The sequence below is a fragment of the Rhinoderma darwinii genome, chromosome 6 (assembly GCF_050947455.1).
Source record: "Rhinoderma darwinii isolate aRhiDar2 chromosome 6, aRhiDar2.hap1, whole genome shotgun sequence".
NCBI classification, from domain to species: domain Eukaryota; kingdom Metazoa; phylum Chordata; class Amphibia; order Anura; family Rhinodermatidae; genus Rhinoderma; species Rhinoderma darwinii.
The window spans coordinates 141,122,752-141,140,597 of NC_134692.1; the positions used below are offsets into that span (position 1 = coordinate 141,122,752).

Sequence of the window (17,846 nt, forward strand, 5' to 3'; positions counted from 1 at the left end):
TTGATTGGATCCCGTGTATTAAAAAAAAAAAAAAAAAGTGTCTGGTCATTTCTACAAATATAAAAGCGTCCGCTGCCGTCGTGTAGAAAATAACTGCGAGCTGTAAAAGACGGAGACCGGGGTCGTCAGTGCGTGGCCCATTGTCCCTCCGGGTCCTCAGGGGTTATTCGGATGGCTACTTCTCATCTGGGAAGGCACGGTTCCTTTGCCGTGAGTGTGTGCGCCATCTGCTGGACAGAGATAAAACTGCTGGTTAAAAGGGCCCTCGAAATACAAGCTGCTCCATAGGTCAAGTCTTAAAGGGGTTGTCGTTAGGACATGCCATGAAAGTCCGAATGGTGAAGGTCTGACAGCTGAGCGCCGCTGATCGCTAAAGCAAAGCGGCAGCGACATGAGCGGAGCGGGGGACTAGCTTTCTCCTGAGGATGCAGTCGGTTCATTATAGTCACTGGCTGACCATGCTGCCTCCCCGAAAGAGTGGACCCTCGCCCAGCGCCGCGTCATCCATGCGATATGCCACCAATGTCTATGATGAGACAGACATTAATATCCGACTCACCTGTGTCGGCGTTTACTTGGTGTTTAGCGGTTGTCACCCTTTGGAATCCGGAATCTAATGTTAACCATTACTGTGCCTGTAGAGGTGGTCAGTCAGCTTAACAAAGACCCTTCATGGACCACGTCGCATGTTTTTCCTCTGCCCTCCATTTCCTACCCCCTGTCTGTGTCAGTCTTCACTGTGATTCTGGCATTCTATTCTTTTACAGACACTCATGATAATCTTGACCTATATACCTATTCATCCAGAGTACACCTGGCCACACACAGGCCCCGTTCTGACGAGTGTATACAGAAAACGTAATGGCCAGGATATAACCGTACCGGATACTGCTGTAATTGTATCTAGGGGCAGGTCTGCCACACAGTGGTGGAGAGTGGTACTGCAATGAGGTTTCTGTGCTCATCAGAATCGCTTCCTACTGTTCCTCCCCCGCCACAGAGTTCACCCGTTGACCAGTCCGCATCACGTACCTGTCTGTGCCGGCTGCAGGTGTCCAGATAATGCTGGGCGAGGAATCAGCGTGGAATGATGGGCTGTACTGGAATGTAGACCACCCAGGATATCTGAAAACAGAGAGAGGGAGAAGGGGGGCGCGTGAGACCTTGCAGCATCTGTAATACGAAGGATTTAAAGCAAACTTCCCGTCATTAATTATCGAGGAATGAAAACTTCTGCAACTTTCTAATAGACATGGTTTCAACTCCTCTCCATTTTCAAGATCTCTGCTTAACCCTCAGTGAATAGGGACAATGTTTACACCAAGAAGCTAAAAAGCCCATCTTGACCCGGCCCTGAACACACAATCTATTGTAAGTCACAGGGAGTTACCAGGATGTAAACGAGAATGTACCCATTCACTGACAGCAAGCAGACATATTGAAAATAGTGAGGAAGACATATATACAAAGTATGTTACAAAATGTCAGAACTTTTCATTACGCAATGACTGCAGCGCCCGGAGCTCAGATTTACACTTAGAGGGAGGCGAGACCAAAACTAGCCCAGCAATGAGACGTCACATGTCCCACGCGACCCTGGCTCTGCTACATGCGGCCGGATAATACACAGCAGAGCACACTTTCCTGTTAGATGGACGGCTATTACAATGCTATATGAGGGCACTTACTCCTTGGTAGTCCGTGGTTGAAGGTGCCCGGGGCCGGCCCGGTGACTACGGCATCCATTGAAGCTCCTGCTTTTGGGGGAGGCTCGGTGGTGAAGGACACGACATGTAAGGGGAAGGAGTTGATGGGGGACAGCAGGCTCAGGGACGCCGGTGCGGACATCTTCCCTCCGTTTTGTTTGTAAGACGAGGTCAGGATGGTCAGCGGTGCGGAGCCAAGCAATCCGGGAGCTCTGCCGCCCTTCTGTGCCTGCGGGCGATACAAACAATATACACAACATTGAAGAGGGGGTTCACCAGCTGTGTGACCGCCAGTCATGGCCGCGTCTCCGGGATACATGGCGGGACTTACATTGATATTAGACGTTGCGTTCCCTCCTACGCCGGCCACCATGGATGACGTCAGTAACTTGGCCACTCCTTGGGTCCCTCTTCCGGAGTCTTGAGGAGCCATCAGGGTGAGTTTCTGAGGAGGATGAGGAGGCTTTTTGACAGACATTGCAGTGGGGTTACGACTGGCAGATGAAGGGGGTTGGTTCAGACTCATGATGGGGTTGTGCCCGCTCAGGTTTCCGTGTGGCGGACCGGGGAGTCTGTTGACAGTCGTTCTGTAGATCTGAGATCTAACAGTGCCGGCGTTGTTGGGGTGTCGGACTATAAATCCGGTGGACACTAAAGGCCGGTGACTGCTGCCTGAAGAAGATGGAGGAGGAGGAGGAATGCCCTGGGGTCTAAGTGGTTTGGTCTGAGGGGTGAGAAGCTGCTGTGAAGGTGCTGGGACTTTGGCGCCTCCGCTCTGGATTGGAGGGGTAAAGCTCCCCTTGTTGACTTGGTTGCTTATTTGGTAGATATTCACTGCGGGCTGCAGAGATGGGTTTGTAGCTGGAGTCCTTGCTGGCCCGGGTGGGTGCGGAGTCGGCTGCCGTTGCTTCTGCTGGGTTACAGGCGAAGGCTTCGGACTGGGCACGGGTGGTGGCATCTTCTTCTCTGGGCCCGGAACTATAAACTTCTTATGGAAAACCGGTCGTGACGCCGGCTGTGGAGCGGCGACGATGGTGGCAGCGGATGGGAGCGGGCACGGCCTCTTCTCCTCCAGCACCGCCACGCTGGGTTTCTCAGGACCAGAGGATTTGGAAGGAGCGGGAAACTCAAAGACCAGGCCGGAGGTCCTGCCAGGAAGGGTCAAGTGCTCCGATACTCCGTCCAATGAAGGCGGGTTGAGGATCAGATCTCCGTCCAGCGAGTTGTCCTGAGTGTGAGCCGGACCAGACGTAGACGCACTGGTGGTGGGATTACGACTGGCAGATGTAGGGGTTTGGTTCAGAGTCATTGTGAGGTTTTGCCCCGCCATGTCCTTGGCCGGAGCGGTGACACCTCCTTGGGTTTCCATAGAGGAACCGGGAATGTTCTTGTCCGGCTTATTAGAAGATTCCTACAATAAAAATGGAGTAGATGTCACCATCTGACCATGTAGATACGCCGGCCGCCAGCTCGATGGTTCGGTCAGGTGCGGTCCACCTGCAGTCATGGGGGGGGGGGGGCAGGTGAAGGCGGCCATTTTCACAAGGTTAAATACGCTTTAAAGAAACTAGGTCAGGCCCCTTTAAATTTTGGCTAGCTGTAACAGACCCACTTTTTTGTTTTTAGACTTTAATGTACTGGCAATTATCTATATACTGATAGGACATACTTAGTACACAGGAAGGTGTTATCTAGCAGGAAATATGGTCAGACAGCTCTGGGGTCCTTCAATGGACCCGGGGCTGTCTGCCCATATATGGTATGTCCCCCGATCGCATCACAGGGATCCCCCTGCTCATTTTCCCCTTGAATGCTGCGGTGGCGGGCAGCTTAGGGGAATAGCGGCGGCGATGAGGTTTCTCTGATCTCTGCCGTTGTAGCGGGTCTGCGGCTGTGTAATACAAGCATTGCCCTGCACCGGACAATAAGTGTGCGCACGCGGTCAGTATCATGTGATGCGGCCGGTGCTGCAATGAAGAGCGGTGGCACTGAAGACAGAACATGGGGGTCTTTTGTAGTGCGCCCACCATGTTCTGTCTTCAGTGCCGGCAATAATTAGTGCAGCGCCGGCCGCTTCACATGATACTTACCGCACGCGTGCACACCTGTCAGGAGCGGGGCAATAGCTGTATTACACATATCACACACCCGCAGCCCCGCTCTCATACATTCATGTGTTACTATACTGCGGCCGTAGCCCCGCTCTCGTACATTCATGTGTTACTATACTGCGGCCTAGCCCCGCTCTCGTACATTCATGTGTTACTATACTGCGGCCGCAGCCCCGCTCTCGTACATTCATGTGTTACTATACTGCGGCCGCAGCCCCGCTCTCATACATTCATGTGTTACTATACTGCGGCCGCAGCCCCGCTCTCATACATTCATGTGTTACTATACTGCGGCCGCAGCCCCGCTCTCATACATTCATGTGTTACTATACTGCGGCCGCAGCCCCGCTCTCATACATTCATGTGTTACTATACTGCGGCCGCAGCCCCGCTCTCATACATTCATGTGTTACTATACTGCGGCCGCAGCCCCGCTCTCATACATTCATGTGTTACTATACTGCGGCCGCAGCCCCGCTCTCATACACTCATGTGTTACTATACTGCGGCCGCAGCCCCGCTCTCATACATTCATGTGTTACTATACTGCGGCCGCAGCCCCGCTCTCATACACTCATGTGTTACTATACTGCGGCCGCAGCCCCGCTCTCATACACTCATGTGTTACTATACTGCGGCCGCAGCCCCGCTCTCATACACTCATGTGTTACTATACTGCGGCCGCAGCCCCGCTCTCATACATTCATGCGTTCCTATACTGCGGCCGCAGCCCCGCTCTCATACATTCATGCGTTCCTATACTGCGGCCGCAGCCCCGCTCTCATACATTCATGCGTTCCTATACTGCGGCCGCAGCCCCGCTCTCATACATTCATGCGTTACTATACTGCGGCCGCAGCCCCGCTCTCATACATTCATGTGTTACTATACTGCGGCCGCAGCCCCGCTCTCATACATTCATGCGTTCCTATACTGCGGCCGCAGCCCCGCTCTCATACATTCATGCGTTCCTATACTGCGGCCGCAGCCCCGCTCTCATACTTTCATGTGTTACTATACTGCGGCCGCAGCCCCGCTCTCATACATTCATGTGTTACTATACTGCGGCCACAGCCCCGCTCTCATACATTCATGCGTTCCTATACTGCGGCCGCAGCCCCGCTCTCATACATTCATGTGTTACTATACTGCGGCCGCAGCCCCGCTCTCATACTTTCATGTGTTACTATACTGCGGCCGCAGCCCCGCTCTCATACATTCATGTGTTACTATACTGCGGCCACACAGCTCAGTATCACAATACATGAAATAACCGTATTGAACAGTTTGAGGGTGCACGGCCTAGAAATAGTATCCAGATTTCGATGCATCGTCCAACCCTATTTAGGACATTGTTCTCCCCTCTATACACGTTTACTGATCTCTATAAAACACACATTACCTTTACTTTAGTTTTTGGTGGAGTGACGGTTTTGTTCTTTGCTCTAAAAAAATAAAGATAAAAATCAATTTCAATGTTGCTTCAAGGGCATCGCATAATCCCGACGGACGACCGGTAGGGAATTTGGAAATGGTGAGGAGGGAGTCTACCCTAGGATTGGGGGGGGCGGCGGGGGGGGGAGTCTATCCCAGGACTGGGGGGGGGGGGTCGGGGGGGAGTCTATCCCAGGGGGGGAGGGGGAGGAGTCTATCCTAGGACAGGGGGGGGGGGAAGAGTCTATCCTAGGACGGGGGAAAGAGTTCTGAGTCTATCCTAGGACGGGGGTGTATCACCACCTCATAGTAGAGGTGGTGATCGGCGCTCCTCGCTACGCTTATTACGGGCTCATATTCAGACTAACGAAGCGCCGATCACAGACGCAGATACTGGTCGCTGAGCTTAACACTTCTGCACCTTCGTTTTAGTGGCCGTGGGGGGTCTAGACCCCCTCCGATCCAAACTTCTGTTACGTCTCTATGACAGATCCAAAAGTTTGATGCAAGTGCAGTCACTCCTCCTGAAGTTACAGATTCACGATCTGCACATTATGAATAATCACCTCCAGCCATTACACGAGCGCCATGTAGAGCGGGGGATGGGGCCGACGAAGAACAGCTCCATTTATTTATTTTTTTCAAGCCTACGGATTAAAACTAAGGGAATTCTGAGTTAATGGGGGGGGGGGGGGGGTCCTCTGTTCAGGATCCTCAATTTTTTCTCCAGAGTGGAGAGCGGTTACATAGAACGTCTCTGGGGGACCCGTCCTGTCCTGTATTACACATACAACACATTGATATGAATGGACACTGTGTAATACTTAATTTCTCCAGTGGTGGCGCTGCAGGGAAACAGAACACTTACTGCCAGGTTTCCCCACAGATCACAGCTGATCGCTGGGCGTCCCAGCAGGAGGACACTGATCAGCTTATTGTTAAAGGATCCTTCTAATAAGTATAGATTGTCCCCATTAATAATTTTTTCTAGACTTCTTACAGTCAGTAGGTGAGAGGAGCCGCATTGCACTCCTGCTCACTGTCACACGCACACCAGGACTTATAGACTGAGCCCCTATACAAGATGGTATACGGGCGGCTTGTTGGAGCTTCCTTTCTATCGGGGCTGATTAGTGATATATAAGATGACGATGATCTATATACAAGTCCTGGGGCAACAAATGTATTTCTGCACATCATCCCCTATATCTAGTGCCAGTCTATGTAAACATTCCTTTGTTGTCCCAGCTTCCCATGTAGATTCTATAGGGGGCAGTGTACATGACTGGCTGCAATGGTGTGGCTCAGCGATCAGTAAACAGCGGCTAATCACGGTGGTGGATGACAGAACTGGAGCGGCACCGCTTGCTGAATCGTTAAGCCGATGCCGTGGGGGCAGGGACCTATAGCGTGAGCGGGAGGTGCCGGGGCTTGTGCTCCACATCCCTAACGCTTCGATACTAAACTGTGGAAAACTAGAAATGTGTGGAGTGCAGAAGGCGATATATATCCAGTGCACGTATACAGCAACGTGACATATACAACAATGTGACATCTATATATAGTCCGTGTATACGGCAGTGACATCTATATATAGCGCGTGTATACGGCAGGGACATCTATATATAGCGCGTGTATACGGCAGGGACATCTATATATAGCGCGTGTATACGGCAGGGACATCTATATATAGCGCGTGTATACGGCAGGGACATCTATATATAGCGCGTGTATACGGCAGGGACATCTATATATAGTCTGTGTATACGGCAGGGACATCTATATATAGTGCGTGTATACGGCAGGGACATCTATATATAGTGCGTGTATACGGCAGTGACATCTATATATAGTGCGTGTATACGGCAGGGACATCTATATATAGTCTGTGTATACGGCAGTGACATCTATATATAGTGCGTGTATACGGCAGGGACATCTATATATAGTCTGTGTATACGGCAGGGACATCTATATATAGTCTGTGTATACGGCAGGGACATCTATATATAGTGTGTGTATACGGCAGGGACATCTATATATAGTGCGTGTATACGGCAGGGACATCTATATATAGTGCGTGTATACGGCAGGGACATCTATATATAGTCCGTGTATACGGCAGTGGCATCTATATATAGTCTGTGTATACGGCAGTGACATCTATATATAGTCTGTGTATACGGCAGGGACATCTATATATAGTGCGTGTATACGGCAGGGACATCTATATATAGTGCGTGTATACGGCAGGGACATCTATATATAGTCTGTGTATACGGCAGGGACATCTATATATAGTCTGTGTATACGGCAGTGACATCTATATATAGTCTGTGTATACGGCAGGGACATCTATATATAGTCTGTGTATACGGCAGGGACATCTATATATAGTGCGTGTATACGGCAGGGACATCTATATATAGTGCGTGTATACGGCAGGGACATCTATATATAGTGCGTGTATACGGCAGGGACATCTATATATAGTCCGTGTATACGGCAGTGGCATCTATATATAGTCTGTGTATACGGCAGTGGCATCTATATATAGTCTGTGTATACGGCAGGGACATCTATATATAGTCCGTGTATACGGCAGTGGCATCTATATATAGTCCGTGTATACGGCAGTGGCATCTATATATAGTCTGTGTATACGGCAGTGACATCTATATATAGTCCGTGTATACGGCAGGGACATCTATATATAGTCCGTGTATACGGCAGTGACATCTATATATAGTCTGTGTATACGGCAGGGACATCTATATATAGTCCGTGTACACGGCAGTGACATCTATATATAGTCCGTGTATACGGCAGTGGCATCTATATATAGTCTGTGTATACGGCAGGGACATCTATATATAGTCCGTGTATACGGCAGGGACATATACTCACATCAGGGAGCTCAGCTGGGGGTACAGACGTCGGCTCTCTTTACACAGCGTCCTGCAAACAATAAACGAGAGTATAACACACGGCAGCTCCGTCACCGTCACATTATGTACAGTCCAGTCCTTCAGACCCCCCAGGGAGTGGTGCGCTGCACAGGTCAGGATTGTTGCACAGTATCGGCCAAGGTTGTCACCCAGCTCTCCCAGGCTCCTGAACGGCACACGTTTAGTTTTGCAGTTCTGATGTTCCGCTACTTAACCAAGTGCATTTGCCCTTCGGGAGTCTGGGAGAGCTGGGTGACCCCGTATTCTCTAACAATGGATCAGTGGGTCATTTGTTCTCTCCACTTACCGGGCCTGCATCCATCCTCGGGGCCACAAAGGTTTCACCTCCTCATCCAGGAAGTATTTTAAATAATCCTCCAGACTGGACATGCCGCTTCCCTCGGACTCGTAGACATTCACCTTGGTTCTCACTAGCTGGCCCAGCAGCTGCCTGCAGAGAGTGAGCGTACAGAGAGAGCTGCAGATTAATGTGGAGGCAGGCGCTGGTGTCTGCTCGGGCGGGGTCTGAACAATGGTTAATTCGGTTTTCCAGATTCATGTGTCCAGGATCAGAAATACATGGCTGCTTTCTTCCAGAAATAGCGCCACACCTGTCCGCAGGTTGTGTGTGGTAATGCAGTTCATTATTATTTACTTCAATGAAGCGGAGCTGCAATACCAGGCACAGTCCAAGGGCAGGTGTGGCGCTGTTCCTGGAAGAGAGCCGCCATGTTGTACTAACTATGAACAATCAGAAGCCCCTGAAGGCTCCAAAACAGGAAATCAATAAACTTATAATAAACTTCTCCTTTTGATCCCCCGCCGCTCCGCTGTCATCCACACTGGCATAACGTTCCGTGGCAGCGATTGGCCACCACAGTCACATGACGTCATTACAATTGTAGCCACTCCAAACAGTTTGGCTACATATTCCCTGCACTGATACATTGTAACAAACGACGAGAACAGGAGAGATTTGTGCTGCTGTGTTGATCTCACAGATGATCATCTGGACTGGATACAATTGTAACAAACCCTCAGCTGCGAAAATATGGATTTTTTTTAGTCTCTGGATGTGAAGAATGTTCCTATTCACTAACAGTCGGCAGAGATCTTGAAAGATTGTGTAGCTGATGTTCAAGCCAATAGAGGACTCAAATTTTCCTGATTTTACTATTCACCCCAAAAACAAATCAAGACGAACATAAAAGAGCGTTCAACCCCGAAATATAAAACGACAGTAAATATAACCTCTCAGTCCTCGGCCCGGTAAGATCGGTTTGCGAGACCAATACTAATTACTAGAACTGCTAAACGTCACATGATCACGACGCCTGCGAGGGACGAGAATCATGTGACTCCTACGATTCTTCTGATTGGTTTAGCTTTGCACAGATCTCTCTACACTGACCAATGACTGCAATGCTTCTTAGTCACGTGACTTCAACATCCCCTAAAGACTGCGCTAAGGAACTCTTACCTGGAACTAGAACATTATATATGCTGGACTGTTGCGGCACTTTCTCCCTCACCTGATCTCCTCCGTCCACTGGAACTTCTTGCGGGGGCCGGCGGCTGCTTTCTTGCCGGCCTTGTCCTCTTCCTCCTCCTCCTCGGGGGGCATCTTCTGCTCCTTCTCCTCAGACATCATCCTGGCAGAACGAATACAAAACAGGTCAATTCTAATCACTGACGAGAACGTAGACATCAACTTCTGCCTCTTTGTATCCATTTCTCAGATTTCAAGACCGATGCTTGCTGTTAGTGAATGGAAATCCTTTCGTTATCAGAGGCCGACGCTGAATACCCAAAAGGTGCAAGTCTCATAAGAAGGAGCGCTCGAATGCACTTAAAGGCCCATAAATCTGTCTTCGGCCTGATGCGCACGGTCCGCGATTAGGGCACGGCCAGCGAACGTCATCCGCAGGCTGTCCTCAATCCTCAATCGGGGACCGTGCACAACGAAGACGTGCGTTTATTTCTGTGGAGCCGCACTGCAAATGTGGACCATAAAATGACTCGTCCCGAGATTTTACGGTCCGGAATTGCGGCCCCACACGGTGGCGTGTAAACCACGGTCGTGTGCGTGGGCCCATAGAAATGAATGGGTCCGCAATTCATCCGCATTTTTTGCGGACGCAAATACACGTTCGTGCGCATGAGGCCTTCGAACAGGTTTCAGCCTCTAAATGCAAGCAACAATGTTCCAATTCACTGACAGCAAGCCAATAGTCTGAAAACCCGCTCATTTCTATTGGCCACGGACATATTTCCATATATACACGGATCGGTGTCCGTACCATAGAAAAGATCCGCAAAATATAGAACATGTCCGGTTGCGGCCCGGACTCACCCATGGAAGTCTCTGGGCACTTCTGCAATTGCGGAGGGCAAAGGATGTGGACCCGTAGCCGTTGGATCCTTATTTGCGGACAGTAAAAACACTTAGGCCCTGTTCACACCGAGTTGTTTTTTTTTTGCCACAGAAACCGCAGCAATGAATGGCCGAAATTGCCCCCCCGGGAAAAAGAAGCGACATGCCCCATCTTGAGGCGTTTTAGTTCTCAAAAACCCCATTGTAATCGAAGGGAGACGGAAAAAACACAGCGAAAGGCAGCAGCGTTTTGACGCGTTTTATAGCTAAAACTGCGAGCGTTTTTTTCCTTTGCCTGTTTAAGAGGTAAAAAAAACACATCAAAAAAATGCGGCACAAACGCCAGTGGCGAAAAACCACTTTACAAAAAACCGGAGCCGATTTTTCCAGCCAGATTTTGCCTGCAAAAAAAACTCAGTGTGAACAGGGCCTTACGGTCGTGTGCATGAGGCTTGTGACCGTTGCGAGACTGGACAACAACTCCCAGGATGCCTACAACGGTCCGGGCACACTGGTAGTTGTACATGAGCTGGAGTCACAGGTTGGAGATTACTGCAGTATAATAGGACTACGTTATGCGGGATCGGGAATGGTTGTACCCCCTCCCCCGCAGTACGTGGACTGGTTATAGATGAGAACGTGGACTCTTACTTGGCATATTTGGCTTGGTTGTGCACCTTCAACTCGGCGTGATACTTAAAGATCTGCTCCGGCATCGCCTTCGCCACCGCTTCTCTCAGCTTCCGTAATGGTTCCCGAAATCTTCCACCCTGCAGAGTGGGGGGGGAGGGTAGAAAGAGTAATGTAAAAGATGAACGAGGTCAACGAGTAACGCCGGCGTCCTGTGCAAACGACACCTTGACTGGTCCTCCTAGTGATGTCACACGCACGCGGTCACGTGACCTCATCCTCCACACGCGCAAAGACATCGCATCTGCCCGTCCATGTCAGTGAATGAAAACTCTCTTTTCATTCTATTCAGAGGCTGAAATCCCTTTCCAGCCCAGTCCTGCTCACTCATCTGCCCTTTGTAACAATGTGTCAGTGAAGGAATTTCCCGGATAACAGCAGCAGGAGCACAAATCTCCCCCATGTCCTGGAACCCCCTTACCAACACTGATACATTGTAACAAAGCATCAGCACGTGAGCAGGACTTGGAGTTTTGTCAACTCAGAAGAAAGCTCCCATTCATTGACAGCAAGCAGGGATCTTCAAAATGGTGATAAAATACCACAGAGTATATTACAAAGTTGCAGAACATTATACAAGGATTACGCTTTATTTCATTGGTGGAAGGTTATAAAGTCCCGCCCCCTCCCCACCATTTGCTGGTTTATCGGCCGTGGTCGGTATGGAAATGATAGGAGTGATGGGCGGTGAGGACGCCCGCCCCGCGCTCACCTGTTTGTGTAGGTAGAGGCGGCTGCACCATTTCACCAGCGTGTCCTTGCTGCAGGGGAGGACGGAGGAGAGATGGCTGAACACAGAGGAGCGCAGGCCGGAGCTCAGGTCCCGAGACAGCAGGTAAATCCTACCATGAAAAACAGGCGACATGTGTAAGAGAACACCCAGGGTATCACACACACAACGCAAAACTGACAGGAGGAGCACAAGAGGAGCGCCAGGCCCCTTATAATCCTCCAGTCAATCTTATCCTGGTCCCTCCGGGTGATAGAGCAGAGATATAAACATTGATGGCCGCCATTGCAGCATAGACAGGGGCGGAGTCACCCAACACTCCAATAGATCCTAATATACCAGTCTTCACTGCAGCTCTAGCATTGTATTCATGAAACAGGAGGCTCAGGATGAACAGGTTGTGTCCTGCAGTGTATGGGAAAACATACAGGTCCTTCTCTGAATTAGAAGATCATCAAAAAGTGAATTTATTTCAGTAATTCCATTCAAGAAGTGTCTCATATTCTATAGATATATCTATGTTGATGATTATGGGAACAGTTACTGAAAAAACCCAAAAATTAGGGTCTCAGAAAAGGAGAATATTATATAAGCCCAATTTCAAAGATGATTTTTAATACTGAAATGTCGTCCTGCTGAGAAGTCTGTCCAGTATCTGCCCTCAATACTTGGTCGTGGCTCCGACTCTGCATGAATTACTGCATCAATGCGGCGTGGCATGGAGGCGATCAGCCTGTGGCACTGCTGAGGTGTTATTAATGCGGCGTGGCATGGGGGTGATCAACCTGTGGCACTGCTGAGTTGTTATCAATGCGGCGTGGCAAGGTGATCAGCTTGTGGCACTGCTGAGGTGTTATCAATGATGCGAGGCATGGGGGCGATCAGCCTGTGGCACTGCTGAGGTATTATTAATGCGGCGTGGCATGAAGGCGATCAGCCTGTGGCACTGCTGAGGTGGTATCAATGCGGCGTGGCATGGAGGCGATCAGCCTGTGGCACTGCTGAGGTGTTATTAATGCGGCGTGGCATGGAGGTGATCAGCCTGTGGCACTGCTGAGGTGTTATCAATGCGGCGTGGCATGGGGGTGATCAACCTGTGGCACTGCTGAGTTGTTATCAATGCGGCGTGGCAAGGTGATCAGCTTGTGGCACTGCTGAGGTGTTATCAATGTGGTGTGGCATGGGGGTGATCAGCCTGTGGCACTGCTGAGGTGGTATCAATGCGGTGTGGCATGGAGGCGATCAGCCTGTGGCACTGCTGAGATGTTATCAATGCGGCGTGGCATGGAGGCGATCAGCCTGTGGCACTGCTGAGGGGTTATCAATGCGGCGTGGCATGGGGGCGATCAGCCTGTGGCACTGCTGAGGTATTATTAATGCGGCGTGGCATGAAGGCGATCAGCCTGTGGCACTGCTGAGGTGTTATCAATGCAGCGTGGCATGGAGGGGATCAGCCTGTGGCACTGCTGAGGTGTTACCAATGCGGCGTGGCATGGAGGCGATCAGCCTGTGGCACTGCTGAGATGTTATCAATGCGGCGTGGCATGGAGGCGATCAGCCTGTGGCACTACTGAGGTGTTACCAATGCGGCGTGGCATGGAGGCGATCAGCCTGTGGCACTGCTGAGGTGTTATCAATGTGGCATCTCCATAAAGCGGTCAGCAGAGGGAAGCACGAACTGCTGGGAAATGTCCCGCTAGACGCTGCACTCACTCTGGACCAACACATGACTCCACAAACCATCACTGACTGCGGACACTTCACACTGGAGCGCAGGACACTTGGACTGAGGCCTCTCCACTCTTCCTCCAGACTCCGGGACCTTCCAGATGAAATGCTAAATTTACTTCCACCTGATAACAGGACTGTGGACACGGAGCAGCAGACCCGTCCTGGTAAAGACTTAGGAAACCTTTGCGGGTGTTTTGTGTTGATTCGCTGATTAGAGCGTCACCCGGAGGCGACAAGCTGCAACTAACACCCAATATTCTCATTTTCTGAGACATTAAGTTTTGGGTGCAGCTAAACGTCCGACAAACTTCTGACCGGTCATAGTGACATGTCAGAAGTTTGTATTGGAGGGGGTCCGAGCACTGAGACCCCCACCAATCTCTAGAACGAAGCAGCTGAAGGTTTCGTGTGAGCGCTCCGCCGCTTCGTGTGTGTTCGGCTGGAAAGAGAACCCTCCGCGTGGGATGAATCTATAGAATATGAGACACTTCTTGAATTAAATGACTGAAATAAATGTACTTTTGATGATCCTCTGATTCGCTGATCAGGACCCGTGTACACCCCCGCTTGGTGGTCTCGCTCCGTCCCCGGATACTCACTCTAGAAGAGCAGCGTTCATTTCCGGGGTAAACAATATTGTTTTCTTGTCGCCATCGGACGTGAGGACGGCCTGAAATACGAGAGCGGTGAAGACATTCATCACGTTTTGTGTTTTATAATAAACGATGCAGAAAATATTACAAATAAAATAAATACATAAATTTCCAGATATTTTAACCCCTAATGTAAAAGATACAAATCAGGCAAAATCGTCACTCATAACATAATAAAACGGAAGTGGCCGCCATCTTGACCTCAGGACCGTCACGTACCTTTGTAAGCTCCTTCATTTTCTTCTCAATGGCAGGCGGCAGCCCCTCTGGGTTAGACGGCGGCTTCTTAAACTCCTCCTTGGGCGCTTCTCCTGCCGCGCTGCCGCTCCCTTTGTCAGGAGTGACGTCCGGGAGGTTTTCCGGTTCCTTCTTAGTCAGGGAGTCCCCGGCGTTGGCCGCTTGGAGACGCTCGCTCTCGGACGCTATGGAGGACAGTCCGGGATCGGGCGCAGGTTCCGCCTCTCGCGGAGGTGGTGGGGGCAGGGTTGGAGCGGTTGCGCTGGATAAAGACGTTTTAGGCGCGGCGGTGGTGGCGGCGGTTGTAAAGTTCTCGAATTTTTTCGTATCCCTTTCAATTTTTGCCATCATCTCCTGGAGATTACCCAGCAGCAGCGTCTTCTTCTTTTTGTCCTTGGTGCCATTCAGAGCTGTGAAGCTAAAAAGCAGGAAAGCGATCTCATAATTTCACAGCATCTATAATAGTCAAGGTGTCGAGTCAACCAATCAAAATGTGTCTGGGGGAATTGAATGTAAAGCACCGCCCTTGTATTATCAGACTTCCTCTCCCATGTCTGTTCAGGGTCCTCCATGACAACGTGGAAGCCCCCGGACTATTATAGGAGAGCCCCAACTCAAAGGGAGCGATTCCGATAATAGAATTATAAGGGTATGTTCACACAGTGCAGATTCTCAATGCATTTTTTTTTTTTTACACCAAAACCAAGAATGAACCTAAACAGAAGAAATATGTAAACAAACGCCCAAGATCTGCTCTGCTGGATCCACTTCTGGTTTTGGCATTAAAAAAAAAAAAAAAAAAAAAAAAAAAAAAAAAAAAAAATGCATGCAAATCTGCACTGTGGGAACATGGCCCAAAACTACGGCTTCACGGGTGGCGGCATTACGGCTTTCACCCTCAATGTTTTCTTATGAAGTAAAAAATTACGTGTCACGTACGATATTTCTCCCGTTAAGGAGACACGGAGAAGGTGGTAATGTTGCGGGTGACCCCACGTTGCTGTGCAGTCCTAGCCTAAGATCGGGTTCACACGTAGCGTCAATACTGCAGATTTTCCGACAACTTATTTAATTCCGGAAAATCTTCAGCGTAATACAGGAACAGCAGAGCGGGCGAGATTTCAGCAAATCTCATTTACACTCTGCGTTAAAAAAAAAAACAAAAAACAACAACGATTGACCAGCGGCGCCTTTTTTTAATCTGCAGCATGACAATTTACACTGCGGAGTCGCTGCTTTTTTGCTGGGGGTTTTCCCCATTCATTTTAATGGGTAGGTAAAGCCCGTAACCAATAGCAGATGTCGCGATTTTTGCGCCAGAATAGTTGCGATTTCGCTAAAAACATCGCAACAGAGAAAAAAATAAAAAAATAATCTTATACTTACCCAGAACTCTCTGGGCTGCAGAGGTCACATGGAATGAAACGTCATCCCAGGAGTCCGGGCTGCTGGACGTCAGAGGGACGCGTCGCCATGGCTACGGGCAAGTATGTGTGTTTTTTGGGGGGGTTTTTAAACGGCTGTTTTTCCGCATCGGAAATTTTGGCCGAAAAAATGCCCCACAATTTAGTGCGTTTTTGCTTTACAGGGAGCAGGGCAGATACGCGGTGTACTTTTGCGCAGCGTATCCGCCCTGTGTGAATATAGCCTTATAGTGGACGACTGTATCTGCTGCCCTTTTACATGGGCCCATAATGGGGCGGGCGAGCGTTCGTAAGGCTGATCTGCTCCCTTATGGAGCACAAAATATTATGTTTGTCGGCAGCACATCTGGGTGGCAATCACGGCGGCGCGCTGCCGTCATGATGGAAATGTGTGGGGACGGGCGGTCGGAGTAACAAGTGTACCATAGATTATTGTGAAAGCAGCAAACGGGCGCTGATGAATGATGAATGAGCCCTCTCATTGATCGGCGCTCGTTTTTTCTGGCTGGGGTGATAAGACCCTTACCCGACTTTTGAGAACTTCTTCTTGCCCTTTTTCTCATCCTCTCGTTTCCTTTTCTTCACTTTGTCTCCTCGCTCCTTCATTTTCTACCGGGAGAAAAAAAAAAAAAATCACGTGTTAAAGGGCACAGGTCATATGATCAGCGGCTTCCGTAACTTCTATAGAATATAGTGGAGAGACTTGCCGCTGCTCTCCCACGTATTATACACCTAGCGAGACCCCCAACCTATGCTATTAATGTAACATCTTATAAGACATCAAGTGCAGCCGTGCTCGAGAGCTAAATGTGCAACACAGAAATGATCTTCTACTGATCCTTCATACTTCAGAGCTGTATTCACAATTCTGCAGGCTTCAAAACTGAGATCTCCCAATGCGCTCTGCCGGTTCAGTGTCTGCACAGAGATGACCCTGCCGATTTGCTTTGCGCTAAGCATCAGATTTAAACCAGGCTCAGTACAGTCATCTGATGTAGAGAAACCTACTGACTCCACCAGCAGAATAGTATAAGGAGAAGTAATGCAATGTATGTACACAGTGACTCCACCAGCAGAATAGTGAGTACAGCTCTGGAGTATAATACAGAATGTAACTCAGGATCAGTACAGGATAAGTAATGTAATGTATGTACACAGTGACTCCACCAGCAGAATAGTGAGTGCAGCTCTGGAGTATAATACAGGATGTAACTCAGGATCAGTACAGGATAAGTAATGTAATGTATGTACACAGTGACTCCACCAGCAGAATAGTGAGTACAGCTCTGGAGTATAATACAGGATGTAACTCAGGATCAGTACAGGATAAGTAATGTAATGTATGTACACAGTGACTCCACCAGCAGAATAGTAAGTGCAGCTCTGGAGTATAATACAGGATGTAACTCAGGATCAGTACAGGATAAGTAATGTAATGTATGTACACAGAGACTCCACCAGCAGAATAGTGAGTGCAGCTCTGGAGTATAATACAGGATGTAACTCAGGATCAGTACAGGATAAGTAATGTATTTACACAGTGACTCCACCAGCAGAATAGTGAGTGCAGCTCTGGAGTATAATACAGGATGTAACTCAGGATCAGTACAGGATATGTAATGTATGTACACAGTGACTCCACCAGCAGAATAGTGAGTGCAGCTCTGGAGTATAATACAGGATGTAACTCAGGATCAGTACAGGATAAGTAATGTAATGTATGTATACAGTGACTCCACCAGCAGAATAGTGAGTGCAGCTCTGGAGTATAATACAGGCTGTAACTCAGGATCAGTGCAGGATAAGTA

At 49.4% G+C, this 17,846-nt stretch overlaps 1 protein-coding gene across 5 annotated transcripts in view; it reads right to left on the bottom strand.

The window, feature by feature from the left end:
* UBN1 (ubinuclein 1) overlaps positions 1 to 17,846 on the bottom strand; it is a 27,762-nt gene continuing 9,916 nt past the window's right edge. For 4 of the 5 annotated variants that reach the window (XM_075830695.1, XM_075830697.1, XM_075830696.1 and 1 more), the window contains exons 6-18: positions 16,565 to 16,647; positions 14,597 to 15,032; positions 14,324 to 14,394; positions 11,976 to 12,105; positions 11,225 to 11,343; positions 9,732 to 9,851; positions 8,507 to 8,650; positions 8,159 to 8,209; positions 5,220 to 5,262; positions 2,038 to 3,117; positions 1,689 to 1,935; positions 1,033 to 1,125; positions 1 to 230 (exon numbers count right to left, since the gene is read on the bottom strand). In XM_075830695.1, the coding sequence (XP_075686810.1) occupies positions 157 to 230; positions 1,033 to 1,125; positions 1,689 to 1,935; positions 2,038 to 3,117; positions 5,220 to 5,262; positions 8,159 to 8,209; positions 8,507 to 8,650; positions 9,732 to 9,851; positions 11,225 to 11,343; positions 11,976 to 12,105; positions 14,324 to 14,394; positions 14,597 to 15,032; positions 16,565 to 16,647 (2,691 nt within the window). In that variant the 3' untranslated portion in view covers positions 1 to 156. The remainder of the gene's footprint in view (positions 231 to 1,032; positions 1,126 to 1,688; positions 1,936 to 2,037; positions 3,118 to 5,219; positions 5,263 to 8,158; positions 8,210 to 8,506; positions 8,651 to 9,731; positions 9,852 to 11,224; positions 11,344 to 11,975; positions 12,106 to 14,323; positions 14,395 to 14,596; positions 15,033 to 16,564; positions 16,648 to 17,846) is intronic. The other variant, XM_075830699.1, reaches the window with a different exon arrangement.